At 36.4% G+C, this 21,345-nt stretch overlaps 2 protein-coding genes across 4 annotated transcripts in view; one reads left to right on the forward strand and one right to left on the reverse strand.

Moving 5' to 3' along the window:
* Positions 1-810: 810 nt before the first annotated feature.
* On the forward strand, positions 811-6,462 carry LOC306852678 (forkhead box protein H1-like; the record flags this gene model as incomplete). The annotated part of the gene is made up of 4 exons (XM_079389702.1): positions 811-862; positions 2,878-3,314; positions 4,329-4,433; positions 4,523-6,462. 4 exons carry the CDS (start codon positions 811-813, stop codon positions 5,468-5,470), a joined length of 1,542 nt encoding a protein of 513 aa, XP_079245828.1. The 3' UTR covers positions 5,471-6,462.
* Positions 6,463-7,066: 604 nt separating this feature from the next.
* The window catches only part of oplah (5-oxoprolinase, ATP-hydrolysing), a 46,116-nt gene continuing 31,837 nt past the window's right edge, over positions 7,067-21,345 (reverse strand). For all 3 annotated transcript variants that reach the window (XM_079389704.1, XM_079389705.1, XM_079389703.1), the window contains 10 exons: positions 19,111-19,212; positions 17,498-17,672; positions 17,176-17,360; positions 16,918-17,064; positions 16,500-16,634; positions 11,243-11,392; positions 8,512-8,669; positions 8,268-8,428; positions 8,075-8,172; positions 7,067-7,595 (listed from right to left, as the gene is read on the reverse strand). In XM_079389704.1, the coding sequence (XP_079245830.1) occupies positions 7,497-7,595; positions 8,075-8,172; positions 8,268-8,428; positions 8,512-8,669; positions 11,243-11,392; positions 16,500-16,634; positions 16,918-17,064; positions 17,176-17,360; positions 17,498-17,672; positions 19,111-19,212 (1,410 nt within the window). In that variant the 3' untranslated portion in view covers positions 7,067-7,496. The remainder of the gene's footprint in view (positions 7,596-8,074; positions 8,173-8,267; positions 8,429-8,511; positions 8,670-11,242; positions 11,393-16,499; positions 16,635-16,917; positions 17,065-17,175; positions 17,361-17,497; positions 17,673-19,110; positions 19,213-21,345) is intronic.

Raw genomic sequence — 21,345 nt, forward strand, 5'->3', positions numbered from 1 at the left:
TGATCTTTTCCAGAGGAAGGCAGGAAATAGAGTCCTCTGCAGCTGAAGTGAAGAAGTTCCGCTTTACTGATTCCAAGATGAGGATTCAATTATGTTGGCAAATCAACATATAACCCTACAGTTTCGTTAATACTTCCCATATTTACTCCATTAACTCACTATAGGTCAGAGTGTAATTTTTTTATTTGATCATTAAAGCAAAAGACAAAACTACAGTTTCTTAAAATCGTGTAGTTTTAAATGCAACACAAGAAAGTATATGTTTGTGCTAGTGCTAATCTGGGCTACACATTTGTACATTATGGCTAAAAGAGAAATAACTAAATTAAAAATGGCATGCACTTTCCATCAGCGTGGTTTATTTTATACGGATTTTTTGCATTGTTTTCTAAACCAGTGAAGAACCAGCATTAGTTTTATACAAAATATTCAAACTGTCACTTAGACTCTCTATATCAAAATAGGCCTACTGTGTGCTAAATCGTTTCTGTAATTTGCATTTTTTTTTATTCATGTATTATGATTATTATTTTGCTCTAATTTTATCAAATGTTCCCTAAAAGTTTTGTGATTAGTGCTGACTTCTTCGAACGTGTCTTTATGCATTTTTTTATTTTATTGTTTTAAATCTTTAATTTTTTATTATTATTGTTATATTTATAAGGATGTTAGTAAATAAATAAATATTAAGAGAACAGATGAAAGTATGAAATTATGTAGGTTTGGACAGGTTCGTCAGTAAACAAAGGTTGTTTGTCCAATCAACGTTGAGCGTTCGCTTGATTTGAACGTCACGTCATCATTACGCAAATGAGTTGCAGATTCTCAAGCAGTCAGAGACGAGCGCGTGAAAGTACCGCAGGTAAGACACGTTTAACAGATACAGCAACTCCTTTAACAGCATCTGATAAAGGTTAAACAAACATATGCTAACGTGAAATAAATTAATCGCATTTCAGTTAGGCTAACAGAAAAAAGTCAATTATAATAATGTTCTGTAATATTTAGTATTTAAACTTTTTTAAATTTTAAGAACTATGTCTAGGCTAGTGATCACAAAAACAATTAGTTTCCTGCAAATAGCCTAATTTAGAGTCAACAACTCAAGGAATGTGCATGTGAAAGAGTATCCCAATAAACGTGCTACACTAGTCAGTAGCCTATGTTGTCAATCTGTTTTCAAGGCGATTATCAGGAGTTCTCATCCCTCTATTGTGTTTTTGAACCCCCGGGACGGAAGAGATTCTCTCTAATCCAACTTGTTTTGTCTGTCTTGCTGAGATATGAGAGTCCTACTTTAAATCCAAACCAATCCAAACATTCCTTTCGGCCTGGGAAATTTCACATCGTTTCCACTTTTCGCTATTTAATCCGGCTAATAATAATTAATCTAGACGGCCTACAATTATTAGAATTTTTTATGCAATAAACATCATGCGCGTATTGATGCACAGAGACAATGCTCCCTATTAGGTGATCGGTTTGCAGTTATTTCCTGATTGTTGATTGGGTGCTAATCTGTGTATTGCTGTTTCCATTCGTTTATTATTCACACCTCCTTATATCTGACAGACAACATGGAAATGTTTTTCTCAAAAAAAAAAAAAAAAACTATATATATGTAGGCTAGGCTATGTTAGGTAAAGTGTAGGTGGGTGATTCTATAATTGCGGGTACATTTGGGGTCCCGAAGTCATTATTTTTTTCAGTCCATAACAATATAATAGTTTATTTAAAAAATTTCTTAACTCTGTTTATGAACTATTTTCACAAAAACACAATAAAATTGTTGTTTAAAATCTTAAACATTATTGTGATATTTTTGCACCTTTATAATATTTATAATATTTTTATAACGTTATAACTAATATTTATAACTTTATAATATTTCAACAACATTTCTTTTTTTTTTTTTACTGGATATTGTATATAATACATTTTTAGATGGAAAAATACTTGCTCCAAGTGGACAGTTCTGTGAAGACATAGGTATTTATTTATTTTTTTCATTTTTAAGGTATAGGTGAAATATTCTCTCAGTTTCGAGTGTTGGAATGTAAGGACTGTTGAAACAAGAAGGATTTTTTCCTGTTATGATTTATTGTTATTTCTGCACATAATTGCCTAATTTGTCCGTAACACACTTGACAAACAATACCATAAAGACATCTATTTTTTTATTAAAAGTAAAAAAAAGAAAGAAAAGTAGTGTGTGTCAAGATATGTTTTCAATAATATACTGGAAAGAATTTCTGTTATTGAACCGTTTATTTTCCTTAACTTTCTGAAATGCCAAATAGCTATATCTCCAATTATAGAGTCACCCAGAAGGGCAGTAACTGCTCACCATGTTTTGTTTGCAGTTTAGGCTATTCCAGTAGTCTTGTGGTGCGGCAATGGGGTTTTAAAATGTATTTGCAGTGTTTAATTCAGAGACATAATATTGGGCACATGATTTAGATGTCAAATATTTTCACTAACACTACCGTTGTCATACTGTCATATTAGCTACCCAGATCTGAAGTCTTTACTTGAGTCTCACTGGTTAGTGGAGCTGGTTCTTCTGTGGTCTTAATTCGTTTGATTAACAATAGCCTATATTTATTCCACGGTAGCTATTTATTCCAAATGATCTTCATGCATTACAATATGAAAATGACAAAGAGCGAGATTTTGTTATTTTTATTCGCATTTCATGCTTAGTGGCGAAAGGTCCGTGCATGTAGGACATATCATGGAAAGGCCACTTATCTGATCGCTGATGTTTATCGTGTCCTCCCCCTTCTCCCCCGTGGTGATCGCGCATAGCGCCTCATTCTCACTCCCATTACGCAGCGGGATTGACATGAAACTGTGAATTGTTTACTGCTCAAATAGAGTTGACCTGGAGCCAGCAGTCTGAGGGGTTGAGGAGCGACCATCTCTGCCTCCTCCCCCTCTACATCAGCATGACAAAGCACAGGGGGGGTCCGGGCTTGTTGGCACCACCCGTGATCACTGTAGGAGCAGGAGCCCAACACGGCCATCACCTTGACTGCAGAACCAGCTATTCCTCTTCCAACCCCAGCTGTCACTGCTCCACAAACCCACTGCTGGAGTTCGGTGGCCGGCTGGATATGTCCGCAGGGATGGCGCAGGACTCCTGTTACAGAATCAAACCGTCGGATCAGAGCGCATGGGAAATGCAGGATGGGAACTCAAGTGGAGGAAAGAAGAAGAACTACCAGCGTTATCCCAAACCACCGTACTCTTACCTAGCTATGATTGCCATGGTCATCCAGAACTCTCCGGAGAAGAAGCTCACTTTGTCAGAGGTAAAGTTAAGTCATCTTCACAGGCGCACGACGCGCAACTTTTATTTTAACTTTTAAATTTTAATAACCACAGTTTATTTGCATTATGCCCTATTTCTACACCACTCAAGATATTTATAACATATTTTTAATTCAGCATATCAGATGAAACGATAATCTTTATCAGCAAGTCCGTGCCACATCCACATTTAGGCTACATTTTTACAAGTTGTAGGTCCTACTACAAAATAAGTAATTTTTAGGATCTTATTGGATTAGTTCTTTCAGGTTCCAAATAAAAATTAATTCCATTAGCACTCCTTGAAACTTAAAAATTGTATAAAAGCCAGTCGTGCCATCACCACACTGACATTAAATTCCACAAAGAACCGTTTACATGTGAAGTGAGTTTTGGTGCGTGTTGCACATCCAAATCTGCCTGGGGCAGTAATCTGTGTCATGTCTGGATCTCGATGGGGTTTGTGCTGTGAATAGTGAAAGCAGAGGCCGATACTCTATCATGCTGATAGCTGTGGCTGGAATCACACTGTGCCGCAATTACTATGCAATTGTTCCGAAATGTCGCAACTTGTAAGAATCCGCGATCGAGATTAACAGTTTGCTGACTATTCAAGAGTGACTCCTGTGAAGTTTTGTAAATGATTTGAGGTAGGGCCTGCTGCTACAGGTGATTGGACTCGACTTTTTTTTTTTTTTTTTCGAATAATATGGCAAGCAAATCCTGTAGGCTATTTTAAACATTTTTAAATTACTTTTACCTATGTTTAAACTGGTAAAACTTGCAAAATAGACATAGGCCTACTCCTATTAACTATGCCTGTTTATAAATATAAATGCCACCCCACATAAAAGTTCACTTTTTCTGTGTTTTACAAATACATAGGCCTATGCACAGTATTGTTGCCTTTTCCAAGTCAAGATTAATATATTCTCAGCAATATACCGCTGTCTGTTTAGAATATAAGCAGTTCAGAAGTTTTTAATAACTATGAATAAATTGTCTGCTTCAAACAGATTCTGAAGGAGATCAGCACTCTCTTTCCATTCTTCAAGGGAAATTACAAAGGCTGGAGGGACTCTGTCCGACACAACCTGTCATCTTACGACTGCTTTGTGAAGGTGTGTGTTTGATTTCAGGTGAATGAAAAAAAATGTGTTAGTTTGATTTTATTTTTACATTATCTTGTTGCCCCTTCTCCTCTCTCTAGGTGCTTAAGGATCCTGGAAAACCCCAAGGTAAAGGTAACTTTTGGACTGTAGAAGTGAGCCGAATTCCCCTGGAGCTGCTGAAAAGGCAAAATACGGCAGTGTCCCGTCAGGATGAAACTATTTTTGCTCAGGACCTGGCCCCGTACATCTTTCAAGGTTATGCTCAGTCAAACAAATCCAAAACTCTGCCCGCTGACCTCTTGTTACCCCCTGTCCCCACCCATCACAGCCCACCGCCATCAGAGGACCCCTATCTTCCCAAACTGGACTCCACGTTTGCTATAGATTCTCTCCTGCATAGCCTCAGGCCTGCCAGTTCTGCTGGGGAAGGGTTACGAGAGAGAGAAAGTTGGGGCATCGGGCCTCCTCCGCACACTCGCTCTACCACCCCACCACGTCCTTGTAACGGCTCATATAATTGCAGTTCGTCAACCAGCTCCGTGAGTCCTGCGTCGGATTTGTCAGACGAGGACTGGAGAGGGGTGACAATCGTTGGGAAAAGATCAGGTGATCGAGGATCAACTTCAGACGGCTACAGTGACTCCTGCCCCCCGCCAAACAAAAGCTCAAAACACAGCACCACACCTCCATGGGAGCTGCCGACTTCCTACGCCAAGTACACCCCTCCCAATGCGGTAGCCCCTCCTAGCATACGCTTTAATGGAAACCCATTCATGCCACTGGGCGGTATTCCGTTCTACGGTTATGGTGGTGCACACGTCACTTCATCACACTTGATTGGTCACCCTTACTGGCACATCCTACCAAGTGGGCCAGTTTCTATACAAGCCCCGCCCCTCCTCATGGATTTGGACAGTATGCTGCAATCTGTTCCGCCCAATAAGAGCGTGTTTGATGCGCTTGGCTCCAACAATCAGACTGCTCATCCACCTCCAAACCAGTATGCCCTTCAGAACGGGCCTTCCCTTTGCAAATATTCTCTTTAAACTATGCGCAAAATTGTCCTTCTCATCTTTGGCACTGCTCAGGTTTCACAAAGATTTGCTACCACTAATGCTGCTCGTTACTGTATACTCAGTCTGTGAATTGTCTCAGGGAATTCTTGGAGAAAATCCCTCTGTGAACTGAACAGTTACAGGGCCAATATTGACCAAAGAATCTACCCAACCAATGTTTACACTGTTGTAACTTCTGTCCATTCATGTGACTTTCTTTGACACAATTACTACGTCAGACTATTAATGTCAATGTGGAGGCACATTGGCTGCTCGTTTCCTGAATGGACCCTTGTAATGTTTGGGGACAATCTATGAAATGCTTGACAAGACCAATTGAATGTTGTTCGTTTATAAGCTTGAAGTATGGTGTGTGTGTGTGTGTGGTTGCTTTACCTCTAAAAATCAACCAGAAATGGTGTGCTGGACATTTGTTAGGATTAGGGATGTGTTTGTGTGTGAATGTGTACTTTTAAAACTGTAAGGAACCTGCAAAGTTTACATAAAGACTGGCTTTTATGCCATGAATGTCACTTTTTATATGTTGGTTTTAGCAGGGTAAACTGATTTTTTTGAAATCTTGACTTTTTGTGTGGCTTTTCTGACATGATTATGTGTGCTTAAAACACTTTAATTTCACCCCCACTCCACTTGGTAAAGTCAAATCTCAGGCTCTGATAACAATGGTGGAGGCCTGACAGATCTGATGAGATCCAGTCTTGTTTTTTTTTTCTGCCATGCATTCACTTTGAAGAACTGTAATTAGAGCCATTTTATCAGTGGACTGTCTCAAAGCCTTATCATGACTCTTTGTGTCCCTGTGGAGTGTAGGTGCTGTAATGTGTAGGTGATTTTTATAATCTGGTCATCAAATGCCATTTTAAAATAAATGTTTGTCTCCTTTTGATCATCCATGTCTGCATGATACTGTCCAGACGCTTATATTGAGCGATTTGTTCAGTAATTAAACGTAAAGGTCATTTAAGTGGTGGTCTGTAGTTGTCCCTACGTCTGGTACACGTCATGCCACCACCACCTCCCCCTGTTTTTTTCTGTCCTGTCCTCCCTTAAAATCACTCATTCACACCCTCAACACTTCCACCCTCTTACAGGTCCATTCTTTGTAATGGACTTTAGTTTGAAGTATTTGGAAAGTCTCAGTTTCTAAGTGATTTGTTCCACTGAGCGTAGCCCATAGCCTATTGATGAACCTTGCGATCAAAACTAACCTTTCCATTTCACGAAAAGTTCTTTATAGCGGAAGAAATGTCCACAGATTTTTAAAATGTTCTTCACACAAAGAAAGAAAAAAGATGTAATTTTACGCATATATTTTACTTGCCGTATAGCAACGCTGCAATACCCCTTTTTGGAACCTTTTTTTTAAAGACCGTAGCTCTTCAGTTCGATTCAGGGAATGCATGAAATAATCAAAAATGAAAATGAAGGATAATAGGATATAAAATGAAGGATAATTTTTACATAAATTGTGAAGTTTTACATCAGTTGAGTTAATTTTTTTTCTCCTAAAAGACAATGATAAATATTCATTAACAGTGTGACAGTAGTTTGTTCATTATTTTATTTCTCGGCTTATAGAAGTGTTTCAACACCAGTGAACATCTGCTTTCAAATGTAAGCTATCGCCGATTCTTTTTACACCATTTTTTTTTTAATACATTCTGGTGTTTGTGTGGGAAATGACATACAATGGACACAAATCCATACACAAATTATGCTGTAGCCCATTGGGCTTTAGGCAGGTAAACACCCCAAACATGTGTTTACACCCATTACTATGATCTCATTATCAATGATACCCATCCAGCTCATGGTAACAGCATAACATTTTACTGTATTGAATTAATACACTGATTACTAATTCTGTCACTACTGTACATTAAATCTATAACAAACCTTTGTTAAACACTGTAGCAGAACAGAAAAAAAACACTCAATATAGGAGGATTCATTAGACTTTATTTCAGCTATCTTCTTAAACTGTGTTCTGTGGCTCCTACAGGCAACGGCGTTTAGAAGGAAGCTGATAGTCTCCATCCTGTTCATCCACACTTCCATATCCACCTCCCCCAGGGGTGAAAAGACTGAACATGTCCTGTCATGTATGCCACAGGTCAGTCCATTTCAATGAAAATTCTATAGTCAATAACACTATAGTCCTCTAACACAAAATCATTCTAAAACAACAAAGACATTAGAAGAGAGATATATAGTTGTGTAACAAGAAGTGATTATTAAGGGTGGAAGATCCTTATGTAGAATAAAAGAGCTTTTTCCTGAACACTGATATGTATTCAAGACCATTTCCATGATGGAGTAAAGAAATATAAAGGTAATTGCTACTTGTCTCTCAATTCTGAGATAAAGAATTCAGAATTCTTTTATTTTCCAGTTTTAAGTTAATATCTTGCAATTCTCCGTTTATATCTCGCAAAAAAATGTCAGAATTGTGAGACTTAAAAAAAAAAATATATTCCTTCTAGTAGATATGACTGTTTACATCTCATTTAAAAAAAAGTATTATTGATTTGATTGTATTTACAAGTATGCAAAAACACACGCTGTTTGTCTTACCCCAGGATCCAGGCTGATGGTATTCTTGGCCCCTAAATTTAAAACTCTGCCATCCGTTTTATGTAACAAATTCAGCCCAGGTGCTCCATTTTTACCTCCTAAATGAATCAAGAATTATATATATACAGTATATGCATACATGTATACGTAAGCACATATATGAAAGTATATAAATATACTGTGATGAAGGTACCGTTTAGACCATAGGGCTGTGTAGAACGCCTCTCAGTTAATACTGACAGAACCACTGGACTACGAAATTGAAGTTTCCGGATAACACCATCACCGCCGCGATACATACCTGCCCCTCCAGAACCGGGCCGCAGGGAAAAATGCTCAAGAATCACTGGATACCTGAGACAGCAACTCAACTTCAACAATCTCTTCCACATTATGAATGAATGGAACATTTCTATAATGCTGTTATACAGTCAGACCTGCTCTCCAGGATCTCGGGGTCAGTGATGCGAGTGTTCGTCATGTGAGTGTGAACTCCACTGCGCCCCTTCCAGGTTGGCCCTGCCCCTGCACCCCCAGCAACCGTCTCATAGTAACCACTTTTCTCACTGCCAAACGAGATGTTGTTCATGCAACCCTTAAAAAATAATATTAGAGAATGCAAAAAGTATTATCAATAAACATAATTCTAAATTTACACAGTTTTTTGTCAAAGGTGCACACTAGGGAACTAAAGATATTAAGTAGTATGTATAATGCGTTCTTTTTAAGTCCAAATGTGATTGGAATGTTCAACAGTATCATATATATGCACAAACCAATTTTTTATATACCAAACCGTAATTAGGCTTGTCAATAAATCAAACTGTTATAAATTGCACAAAACTTCACAGATTTTATAATTCTCAATATTGCCACATAACGAATTAGAAACTCAAATTAACTAATTAAGCTACTATAATTAATTAATTAATTAATAACAAATTAACTGATATAAGTATATACAGCCTCAACCTGGATAGTGGTATGAGTAGTATGTAGTATGTAGTAGTATGTAGTATGTACTATACATAGAAAATCTCAACTGGTTGATTCTTATATTGTTAAAAATGGTAAACTATATTATCACTCAGCAATATATTAAAATATACTTTTTTGAAAAAAGTTTTTTATTTTTATTTTGTCGCAAACTTAAACTATAGTATTGTCCAGTTCTTTATATAAATAATAAGTATGTTGAACTTTAACCACATACATATAGTACACTAGGTGATGCATACTATATAGCATATCTCAGCTGCTTGACTGCTTGTATTGTTGTAAAATGTAAATCATATTATCGCTCAACTCTAATCTGCTAAACAGGACTATACAAGAGTAGTTGCATTTAGATATGAAGATATTATAAACATTAACATCATGATTTTCTGTAAAGCTGTATTAAAACAATGGGCCTCATTCATGAAACACGAGCAGAATTAATTTTTGTGTAAATCGTTCGTAAAGCCACTCTGACGCAAACATTCGAATTCACGAAAATGTTCGTATTTTACTGCTTTTTTTATATAGTACATTTCTTAAAAATTAGATACTAGTAATACATTAATATTTTAGAGTGGCCTTTTATTGTGGCCAGCCTAAGGCACACCTGTGCAATAATCATGCTGTCTAATCAGCATCTTGATATGCCACACCTGTGAGGTGGATGGATTATCTCGGCAAATGAGAAGTGCTCACTAACACAGATTTAGACAGATTTGTGAACAATATTTGAGAGAAATAGGCCTTTTGTGTACGTAGAAAAAGTCTTAGATCTTTTGAGTTCAGCTCTTGAAAAATGGGGGCAAAAACAAAAGTGTTGCGTTTATAGTTTTGTTCAGTGCAAGTTGTTCTCTTTTTATATTGACCCATTTTACCTAAATGTTGTGCCGTGGCTGAAGAAGGTACCTGCTGATACTCTCAACTCTCATAATTTTAAAACTTTTATACTTTTTCACATTTAAAAAATATAAATATATTTAATTTATATTGTAAGAAATTTAATTTATATGCTAATTTATAAGAATAGCATTAGATCTCCTGCATAGCTTATTTGATGGTATTATAAGTCATTTACCAAAACGTGGCCCATTTTAGCGGACTTCACCCTAGTTATTATTATTATTATTATTATTATTATTTATAGGCTAAATAAATGAGTGCACTTAAGACGGTAAAATGTTTATCACAAAATAATTCAAGAATGCTTTCTTTTTAAATGACCTTTTACGGTTTTGGAAATGTGTTTGTGTACTATTCATTCTTAACACCAAGACTTATTTTGGTGATTTTATTATACTAAACTTTACCACTCAAGAGTTAGATGCATGTTTCACTGTTAATGTTATTATTAAATAACTAGGCCTATTATAACATTGCATTCAGTTAGAGAGCAAAGAAATGACAACATAACGGTACATTATTTGTTTTGTATTGTATTGTTTTTTGTAGATATGTATAGAATAGATATTTTCTATTCTTCTTTTTAACTTTTATTTTAGGCTATAGGATAAAACACATGCAGGCGGCGATGTTTTAATCCTATTGGTGATTAATGTAAAATAGACTATTTTGTTAGTGCAGATCATGGTCTCATTATAGGCTGCTATGAAAAATAATGTTTAATAAACACAATACAGTGCATCCCGCACCTAAACAGGTGGCCTGGTTGAATCTGGCGGTGGGGGCGGGGCCACAAATCCGTGAGTTTACAAACCCGCGGGAACGGATTGCGAAAGCATGTGCACGAATTATGAATTTGTGGGTATGGATTCAAAAACCGAGGGTACGGTTTACAAAATCTGAGCGCACGGATTGGAAATTCATGGGTACGGTTTATTAATCCATGAGCACAATTTGTTAAACTGGGTTTTTTTTTTTTTCTCCTACAGGTGACGTGCCGGGCTCCGTACGTTTGTGAATCCGGAGGAGAGTTTTCAGGAAGGTCTGTTTTACACGCAAATTACTCAGAATTTACTCATATATTTACGCGTTTAATGAATGAGGTCCAATGTGTGAAAACATGGTAAAAAATTAAATGATGGATACAGCCAAAAAAAACAGCCAAAAAACAGCCAAAACCACGTGCTCTGAAAACCAGAACTAGATTTTTGCAGCACAAGATTTCATTGAAAGATGTAGATAGAGATCATTATGACTGATATGACACACCTGTGATGCCGCACACACTTGGAAAGCTTTGAAGATGACATCCACCACTCTCTGTGAGGTCAATACATTACCGCCCACTACCGCAGCATTCTGAGACGGCTGCAGGATTGAGCCGGGGGGAACGATGACTTTAACAGGGGCCAGACAGCCCTGAAACACAAAACACTTCATTACACACAAAGTCTTTCCTGCTATTTACAAATAATTATATTCATAAAGATGTAATAACATTGTTTTAATGTCCTTGTTATAGGTTATATCTACGTACTTCAGTAACAACAGTAAACCTTAATCAAACCTTAACTTTACCCCATAGTAAGCACATTAAAGGGGTCATATGATGCGATTTCAAGTTTTCCTTTCTCTTTGGAGTGTTACAAGCTGTTTGTGCATAGATAAGTTATATTTACAACACTGTTCCAGAACAGTTCAACCAAATATTAGAGTGTTTGCAGTGCTTTTTACGGAGGACTATTTCCTGAACCTGGAAGAGTAGCCTACAATGCCAGCTGCACAAAGGCTGTTTCTATAAAGTGGGGCAATTCCAACTTTGCAAGCACAGTCTGGTGCTTCTGACTCACAGCCTGTAAGTATGTTTTCATATTTAAAGAATTTGCCACTGACGATTCAAATGCAAGTTTTGAGCTGTGTAGCGTAGTGCTTGTTGTTTGTCGTTTCTCCGATCACAAATGCACACATGGTAATGTTAACACGGCGCGATGCAACGCGTCGCGTAAAAAGACAGTATAAGTCATTATAATCAGTAATTATGTCCCCACTGGATGCAATAAATGCCTCATTTATAATGGTTTTTATTGTTTTTGTGTCGTCGCGCCGGGACACGGCATCACAATACAGTAAGGGGGCATAAAATTTCCGTCTCACGCTTGAGGTATTTGGCCAATCACAACGCACTGGATAGCTGGCCAATCAAAGCACGCCTCACTTCTCAGACTGACGAGCTTTGTAAAAATCGGCGCATTTCAGAAAGGCGGGGCATAGAGGAGCAAAAACAATGCACCAAATACACAAAATAATGTTCTTTTTAGCAACGTCATGTGACGCCTTTAATATTAATGTTACTCAGTACTTATTTTTGTAATAACACTGTTACAAGGACACCTTAAAATAAAATCTAACCCATCATGCATATTCGAATTGTGTGAAGATATTTGGAATATTCGTCATTTTAAACTGAAACAGTGACTAAACTCGACGTGAAAATGAATTGTAATTGTTGTCAAATAACAATGTATTAGAATTTGTCTATGAAGATTTTATATGAATATATGGTTAATTTAGATGACAGGTCAACTACTCGCACAACTATGTGTATGAATATTTTTTAGTCTAATAAAATCTTTGTAAACAAAAAGTGGAGCAGAATTATGTGCAAAAAATGTGTGTCAAGCAGGCATGATTGATCTTCTGTGTATGAGCAATGATATTTATATGTGAATAAAAGCATACATTAAATCTGTTCATCATAAAACGTGATTGTGCCCCTTTAGAAGACTAGGATTAAACTACTCGATTCACATGGATTACTTTTACACTGACTGTATGTACTTTTTGAAGCTTAAAAATGTTGATCTGAGACTTTCAGTGGATGATGTAAAAATGATGTAAAATGTAAATTGCTACAAAAATTTTCATTAAGTTATGTTTGGAAGATGAACGAAAGTCTTGTAGTTTTTTTGGTGAACTATCCATTTAAAGATAAACAAGGCAGAAAGCTGTTTATTGTGTGAACAGCAGATATGGTGTAACTGGAAAAGTCAATCTAGCAATTTTACAGGTATTTACAAGTTTTTTTTTTAATGCGTGCAAAACAGCACTAAATCAGCACATCATAATAATTACTTAAGGATCATGTGACACTGAAGACTGGAGTAATGAATGCAGAAACTTCAGCTTTGCTGTCTAAGGAATGATTATATAATTACATTTTAAAATATGTAAAAAGAGAAAAATGTTAAATATTTTATTTATGCTATTTTATTTTGTAATAATATTTCACAATATTATTGTGTTATTGTAGATTTTATAAAAAAAACACAGCCTTGGATAAGCATAAGAGACTTTCAAAAACATAAAAAAATCCTACAGACCCCAAACATTTTATTGATAGTATATGCATGAAATTAGTTTGAAAATTTTACAGCAATTCATCACTATAGCCATAATCACATAAACTGACACAATACAATTAATACTAATTTAATTTGTAATATATTAGTATATACACTAGTATACTAATACACTAATACGTGTGCATAATTATTAGGCACAATCATATTCTGATGATATTTTTTCCAAGCACATTTGACCAATTCCAAACCACATTAATCTTAATAACCTCTATTAATTTTGTATTCAATCATTTATAAGTGATGTATAATTGTCCATGAAGGCTGGAAGTGAACAACTCCTTATATTCAGGTGTGCAGAATCATTAGGCATGTTTTCTTTTAATGATAAAATGAGCTAAAAAAGAGAGATGTCAAAAATTATTAAATCCCCCATGAGAAATATTCAAAACTATTGCAATGGTGGAGAAGAAAAGACTTAATGTGAAGAATTAGGTGTAAAACCATCAGGAACCATTTTCTGGACCTGCAACCTTCCTGGAGTCTCCAGAAGTGCAATGTGTCAGGTTCTCAGAGACATTGCTTGGGTAAAAAAATCCTAAAAATGATCCTTACTTAATAAGTATTAAGTTTTCCTGATCTCCTAATCATAATTTCCATCTCCTATTCTAAAAAGTCTGTTTTGCAGGATTGACTAAAAATGAGCTCCTAAAACATACTGCCAGATTCTGGAAGATAAATTCTTCAAACAGTGGTACAAGAGGATGTGGCGCTGGTCCTTCAAGAGTCACTCACAACTTATCTGTCCATAAAGCCTATGAAAAAAATTGTCTTCATGTATTTCACAGTACTTCAGGGGGGTGTCATTTTTTTAATTTGGAGATTTAACAATTTTTGACTTTTTAGTCCGAGTTAAACTTCTTTTTTGGCTCTTATTTTATCTGTAAAAGAAGACATGCCTAATAATTCTGCTCACCTGAATATAAGGAGTTTTTCACTTCCAGCCTTCATGGACAATTATACAAAATTAATAGTAGTTATTAAGATTGATGTGGTTTGGAATTGGTTAAATGTGCTTGGAAAAAAATATAATCAGAATATCAACGTGCCTAATAATTATGCATGTGGTGTATACTAGTTTAACAGCATAATGGGGGTGGGCGGTATGACCAAAATTCTGTTTCACGGTATGACTAATTGTATTTCTCGGTAACACTATAGTTATACAATATAGTTATTTATATTCTGAAGTAGTTATTCTGAAAATCGACAAAAAGGGCTTTATATAATAAGTGAACTCAAATACTTTAGAAATGAAAAGTACTTCACCTTGTTTGATTATTTTTCTTTTTAAAAATTATTTATTTAGTAAAAATACTCAACTTTTAGATTAACTGCCCCCAACTTATTGATATTAAAAGCAATTTGTAGGTGCAATTAAACTTTAAATGAGGTGTTTCTGAATCTTTTTTAAATCTCTTGTTATTGTTTTACTTCAATCAGTTTATAATATCTAAATTTCTTTTATTGACATTCTATTTATAATAAATTACATTTACATCCTTTTAATTTTGTAGAATACTATTAATACTAGTTATATTGTTTAAATTTGTTGCCTGGTATCTGCTCCTTATACTGCATTTTTAAGGGGGTTGTCTCCCACGAGTCACCCTCTGCCTCCATTATGGAGAGCATCACGACGCATGCGCATGCTTTCCTCTGTACGTAAACAAGGTGCAGCGCATGCGTGTTATAGGTCAGCAGCACCACACGCATGCATTGTTTACATGCAGGAAAGCATGCACATGCGTCATGGTACTCTCCAACATGGCGCATAGGGTGACAAGAATGGTTGAATAAAGTTATTTTTATTTTCTTGGCAAACAAAAAGTATTCTCATAGCTTCGTAAAAGTCTATGGAGGATCAGAAAGCTCTCGGGTTTCATCTAAAATATCTTAATTTGTGTTCCAAAGATGAACAAAAGTATTACGGGTTTATGAGGGTGAGTAATTAATGACAGAATTGAAATTTTTGGGTGAACTATTCTTTTAAGTTTATTTCTGTTCTTTACGACATTGATGTATGAACTGTTGTAGTCAAGTAAGCTTGATTCATAATGCTTCCTCCGTTGTGAGCCTGTGCGCTCCTCTAAAATGTCCGGGAGCTGCACTGCTCTTGCGGTTGACTGCTGCACCTTTGTTCCAACAATATCACGTTATTAACAACTATTTGGAAAACGAATCCTTTGTGGATCCTCCTGATCTATTTGTTCGTCTTTCTCCAGACAAATGGCAGTCTCAGTCTCATTCATGCAGCATGCGAGTTAACCACGCCCACTTATGTACATATCACGATATACACTAGGGCTGTGCAGTTAATCGCATGTGATTGTCATTTGCATCTAGTCAGTAAAGCCGGTTCTGTGATTAGTAGTAAATCTCCTTCACGTGCTTTCAGATGGAGTGGCATTTAATACACAGAGCCGTAGTTCACTGACAAGCTATGCAATATCGCATTCATAATCGCAGGCGATTCTGCGATTATGAACGTGAAATTGCGTAGCTTGTCAAAAGTAAAATAGTCGTTATTAGAATCGGCCCTGAAATTCCATAGTGGTGTATTATTATAAATTATTATTAACCTGCAGTTCAAGTTACTTGTCTTTCTCAGTGTCTCTTACAGGTTCCTGATTCTCCTAAGTACTGTTCTCTTCTTTGTTTTAAAAATTGGAGATTCTATCTATCTATCAAATGTTTACCATAAAAGTATTACTACATATGCAATCCCTTGGTTCTCTCCTAAAACCCTCATTCACTACTCTCTTCTGGTTTGTTTAGTCTCCTCAAGAATTTCTTTCTTCTGCTGAACAGAAGGAGATATTTTGAAGAATGTAGGTAACCAAACAGTTCCTGGTAACCCAGTGACTTCCATAACTTCCGCATCGTCTATACTATGCAAGTCAATGGGGACCAGCAAATGTTTGGTTACCTACATTCTTCAAAATATCTTCTTTTGTGTTCAGCAAAACAAAGAAATTTCATACAGGTTTGGAGCAACTTGAGGGTGAGTAAATAATGACACAATTTTAATTTTTTTGGTGAAATATTCCTTTAACAACTTTTACTGTGAGAAGCACAATCCACCAAAATGTGTGTATGTTTGTCACCTGGTTGAGGGGGATGTCCTGGCCCACCATGCATCTCAGGCAGTATATGAGGGCAGAGAGGGTGATAGCACGAGGAGCATTACAGTTACCCCACACTTCTGTCCCCGTGCCAGTGAAATCAAACACTGCACTGCCCTGCAGACAGACACACAGATGGACAGAAGCATTGATCAACAATGTACTGCACTGTTCTTTTTACTGTCATTTTAGCACTTAAATACAGCAGTTTGTACTGTTTGCACAGTTTTACATTCAAATACATAGCAGAATGTGCTATTAAAAGAGAATATTCAATATTCTCAATATTAAATTCAGTATGAAACCTGGAGGGGATGAATGATCAAAATGCAAAAACAGTTTTACGAAGTTCTAATTCAGAAACTGATTCGAATCAGCAAAAGTAAAAATGATTTCCTACTTGCTGTTCATCAATCTGGACCTTCAATCTGATCGGTGTCCCATCGTCCATTTGATCTTCTGCTTCAACCTCAAGAGAGCCCGTTTCCTGTAGCCGCTGATGAGCGAAATCTTTCAGCATGTCTCGAACCGCAAGCTCTGCGTTACTCTAAATATACACAGGGAACTTTAAGCTAACATAAACCAAACCCTGACATAAACAAGCTTCAAGCAGAGATTTCCATTAGCTATATTTAATACATGAGACAAATGTACACACCTGAATGTATCCCATGTACGCCTGGACGACTTCCAGTCCGTAGCTTGCTATCAACTCCCCCACCAGTTGACAACCCCTCTGATTGGCTGCTACCTGTGCCCGAAGGTCTGACAGATTGTCACGGAGATTGCGTGTTCCAGAGCATCCTGGATATTGAGCGGGTGCCATGAGTGCTTCTGTTACAGCTGATGGATATAAAGATGACTATGAATAATGACAGAAAAAACAAAAACAAAAACACCATCAATCTTGTATAGACTGACCATGGAAATAACCTGGTATTTGTTACACTGATTTCAACCTGATTGATATCTCTTCTAACCTTTCTCCTGAAAAACTCCACCCGTGACTAGCTTGAAGGAAGTGAAAACAGCGCCCTCCTGTTGTAGACAGGTGGAGTGGGGAGGCATGGAGCCTGGAGTGATGCCTCCTATATCAGCATGATGCCCCCTGCTGGCCACAAAGAACACCGGTGCATGCATGCCATCACGAAACACCTGCAAAACACAGAGCAAATCTCATCAAGTCTTATCCTGCAAAATCAGCAGTGTTTTTAAGGAAAATTAAGCATATTGTTAGGATAATTTTGACTTTTTGCATTGGCATTTCTGCATCCACATTCCGCACTATGAAAAATTTAGATTGATTAATATTTTTGAAAGTCTTTAATGCTTACAAATGCAGCATTTTCACAATCAAAAATACAGTAAAAACAGTAATATCGTGAAATATTATTGTTTTCTGTTTTACAGTTTTTTACAATCATTTTTGTCACCAATTTCAGAACCTTGATGTCATTTTTCAAAATTCTAAACACAAAACTTTAAAAAGTCATTATTTGTAACAGGCTATCGAATCTTCAAAACTTTGCATGTTGCATTCATATCTTTAAATTAGCCTTGCATTTGCAGAATTATTGGTTCAAATAACTCATTTATCATGAAATAACATATGAACATTACTTAAGACCAACTACACACAAGATACCCATAGTTTCACTGTGTAGTTGTTATCATTAAACATATTTGTACAAAACGCGTGATGCAGGTTTCATTATAGTTTTACATATTCATACTGACTAGAGAGAAGAGTACTGGAATCATTAAACAACATCTGAAAATTACTGATGAAAATAATCAAGTCACACCATAGGTTTTTCAAAAAAAGATTGACAAGAAAAATTTAAACTGTAAAATGTCAATTGGAGTGTTCCTCGCTGTGCTGCTGTGTTTCATCAACCCTGTCTTATGGATTTGGCCACAGGTTCTCATCCACATCACAATGGATGTTTTCATTAGCGAAACATCTTTGAAAAAATCTTCTGGCATGGCAAATCCAGGCCTGACATTGGTCTCCTGTGATGTCTTTGCATGCATCATCCATGGCCTGGAGAAGAGTGACTTGTTTGTGAGGGTGCCTATTGTAAATCTTCCACTTACCCCAAACTTTTGAATGGTAGTCTATCACATTTTCCACAAACAAATATTAAGTACAAGAAATATATAACAGGGGTTAAAGCAAAAAAAAATCCTGAACTTTTTTCCGAGGGTTGGGGGGTTGTGGGGGTGGACACATACACAGGGGTATTTGGCGAACAAACAAATGAGCAAACAAATTTAAACCCTGATATAATATTTTTAAAAAATGAGCAGCTTTGGTGAGTATAAAAGACTTCTTTCAAAAACATTAAGCTAATTTTAATCGTTATTTTAAAAAAAATTACCTGTAGTGTATACATTTAAAATTATGTTTGCTACATTGAATAAGTGTATCACAGTAATGAAATAAAAAAAAGAGAAAAAAAGATACATTACAGTAATTAGCAACAAAGCTTCTTTTTCAATTTTGGGGTGAAAAACAAGTCAAACATTTTTATGACAGCCTTTGTGGATCATTTAAAATGAAACTGCTGAAAACTCATAATGATTGACCTACAGGAGTGATGACTGTGAGGTCTGGTAGATGACTGCCGCCCGCACACGGATGATTACTGAGAATCACATCTCCCTCCTGCATGCTGCTTCCTGCCGCCTTAATCTAGAAGACATCAAAATAAACTCTCTCAACATTAGTTACAAATTTTTGATTCCTTCTTTACAGTACTTTAATTTTCTTCATTTGTTTATTCAAAATACATCTCTAAGCACACACATCTGTTAAAAAGTGCAGCATTATTCAGACTCGGATACATTCAAAATGTCATTCATATTCTAAGATTGACTGAACAGATGTGTGGGAACTCTCAGTTTTCTTTTGTCAATCTACATCATTCCACAGTATGTTAGGTTGTGTATATGCAACAATTGACAAAAATTAGTAATGCAAAGCTGAGAAATTATTATATCTTAGATGTGCATTCATTTCTAACAGTTCAGTGGGTCAATTATTCCACTTTGACCATGGTTATCCCATTTACAAGAGTTTTTAGCAAAATTTTAATGGGTTTTCAATACAGACTAAGCATCTTAATCAGGTACAACTCAGACTGCTGTGTGTGTGTGTGTGTGTGTGTGTGTGTGTGTGAGAAAGACAGGTGGACAGTGTTATTGTGTGTTATTTCCTGTATCAGCACTGATTCTCATCCTTTGTGTTTACATAGATAAACTGTCTTAAGGGTTTACAAGGGTACACAGGTGTAATCCAAAATGCCAATAGGAAATTTCCTCTTCTCATGTCTGAATTGCTTGTAGATACATTCTTTCACAAGGTTTAACAATAAAATAGTCTTTTTTTTTTCTCTAATATTTTTTGTGACATTTTTCTGTTACAGATTCAGACATGCATACAATGAATGAGACAGCAGGAATTCGGGTAATGGGCAAAAATCAATCTTTTTCCCCCCTTTTTTTTTAAGCAGTTCATGAATTTTACTTAATTAGAGATGTTTATTTCATCTTATACATTGTCAGACTATTAATCACAATGAGAGTAAGACCAGATAAGTAACAAAAATTACAACCCAAATTCCGGAAATGTTGGGATGTTTTTTTTAAATTTGAATAAAATGAAAACTAACAGACTTTCAAATCACATGAGCCAATATTTTATTCACAATAGAACATAGATAACATAACAAATGTTTAGACTGAGAAACTTTACAATTTTATGCACAAAATGAGCTCATTTCAAATTTGATGCCTGCTACAGGTCTCAAAATAGTTGGGACGGGGGCATGTTTCAAGATTCAAGATTCAAGAGTTTTATCCGTCACATACACAATTATACAGAGTATAACCAGCAGTGAAATGTAGGTCAGGTCCGCTCCAAGGACAGTGCAATTATAAAGTATACAAATATTAAGAGAAGAAAAGTAGAAAAAATAAAATAAAAGAATAAAATAAAAAGATAAGATAAAAAATATAAATATAAATGTGCAGGTCAGTATGTTGTTGACTTAAATAGTACTAAGAGGAATGGGCAAAAATAATGTGCAAAAAAGTTGTACAGGGTATATAAATAGCAGCAATATGAGGTAGAGAAAAATTATGAATAGCTTATTGATATGGTGATATTTACATGGAGTCAAGTGATGTTATGACACAGAGTTAGAGTTTAGGAGCCTGATGGCCTGGGGGAAGAAGCTCCTCCTAAGTCTCTCAGTTTTTGCCATCAGGCTACGGAAGCGCTTACCAGATGGAAGCAAAGTGAATAGCTGGTTACCAGGGTGATTTGAGTCCTTGAAGATTTTAACAGCTTTATTTTTGCAGCGTTTGAGGTAGATGTCCTGCAGAGAGGGGAGAGCAGACCCTGAGATGCGCTCAGCTAAGCGCACAACTCTCTGTAGTGCTTTGCAGTCCTGATTGGAGCTGTTTCCATACCACACTGAGATGCACTGAGTCGGTACACTTTCTATGGTCCCTGAATAGAAAGTTTTCAGGATTGCTGGTGAGACCCTGAATTTCCTCAGCTGTCGCAGATGGTACAGTCTTTGCCTGGCTTTCTTAACCTGTGTTTGGATGTGTGTAGTCCAAGTCAGGTTCTCGGAGATGTTTACACCGAGGTACTTGAAGCTGCTCACCCTCTCCACAGGGGTCCCACTGATCATAAGAGGTGTGTAGGGCTGCTGCTGTCTCTTCCTAAAGTCCATGATCAGCTCTTTAGTTTTGCTCACATTCAGAGAGAGACAGTTGTCCTGGCACCATGATGTGAGTCTCTCTACCTCATCCAAGT

This window comes from Barbus barbus, assembly GCF_936440315.1.
Source record: "Barbus barbus genome assembly, chromosome: 32".
Lineage (NCBI taxonomy): Eukaryota > Metazoa > Chordata > Actinopteri > Cypriniformes > Cyprinidae > Barbus > Barbus barbus.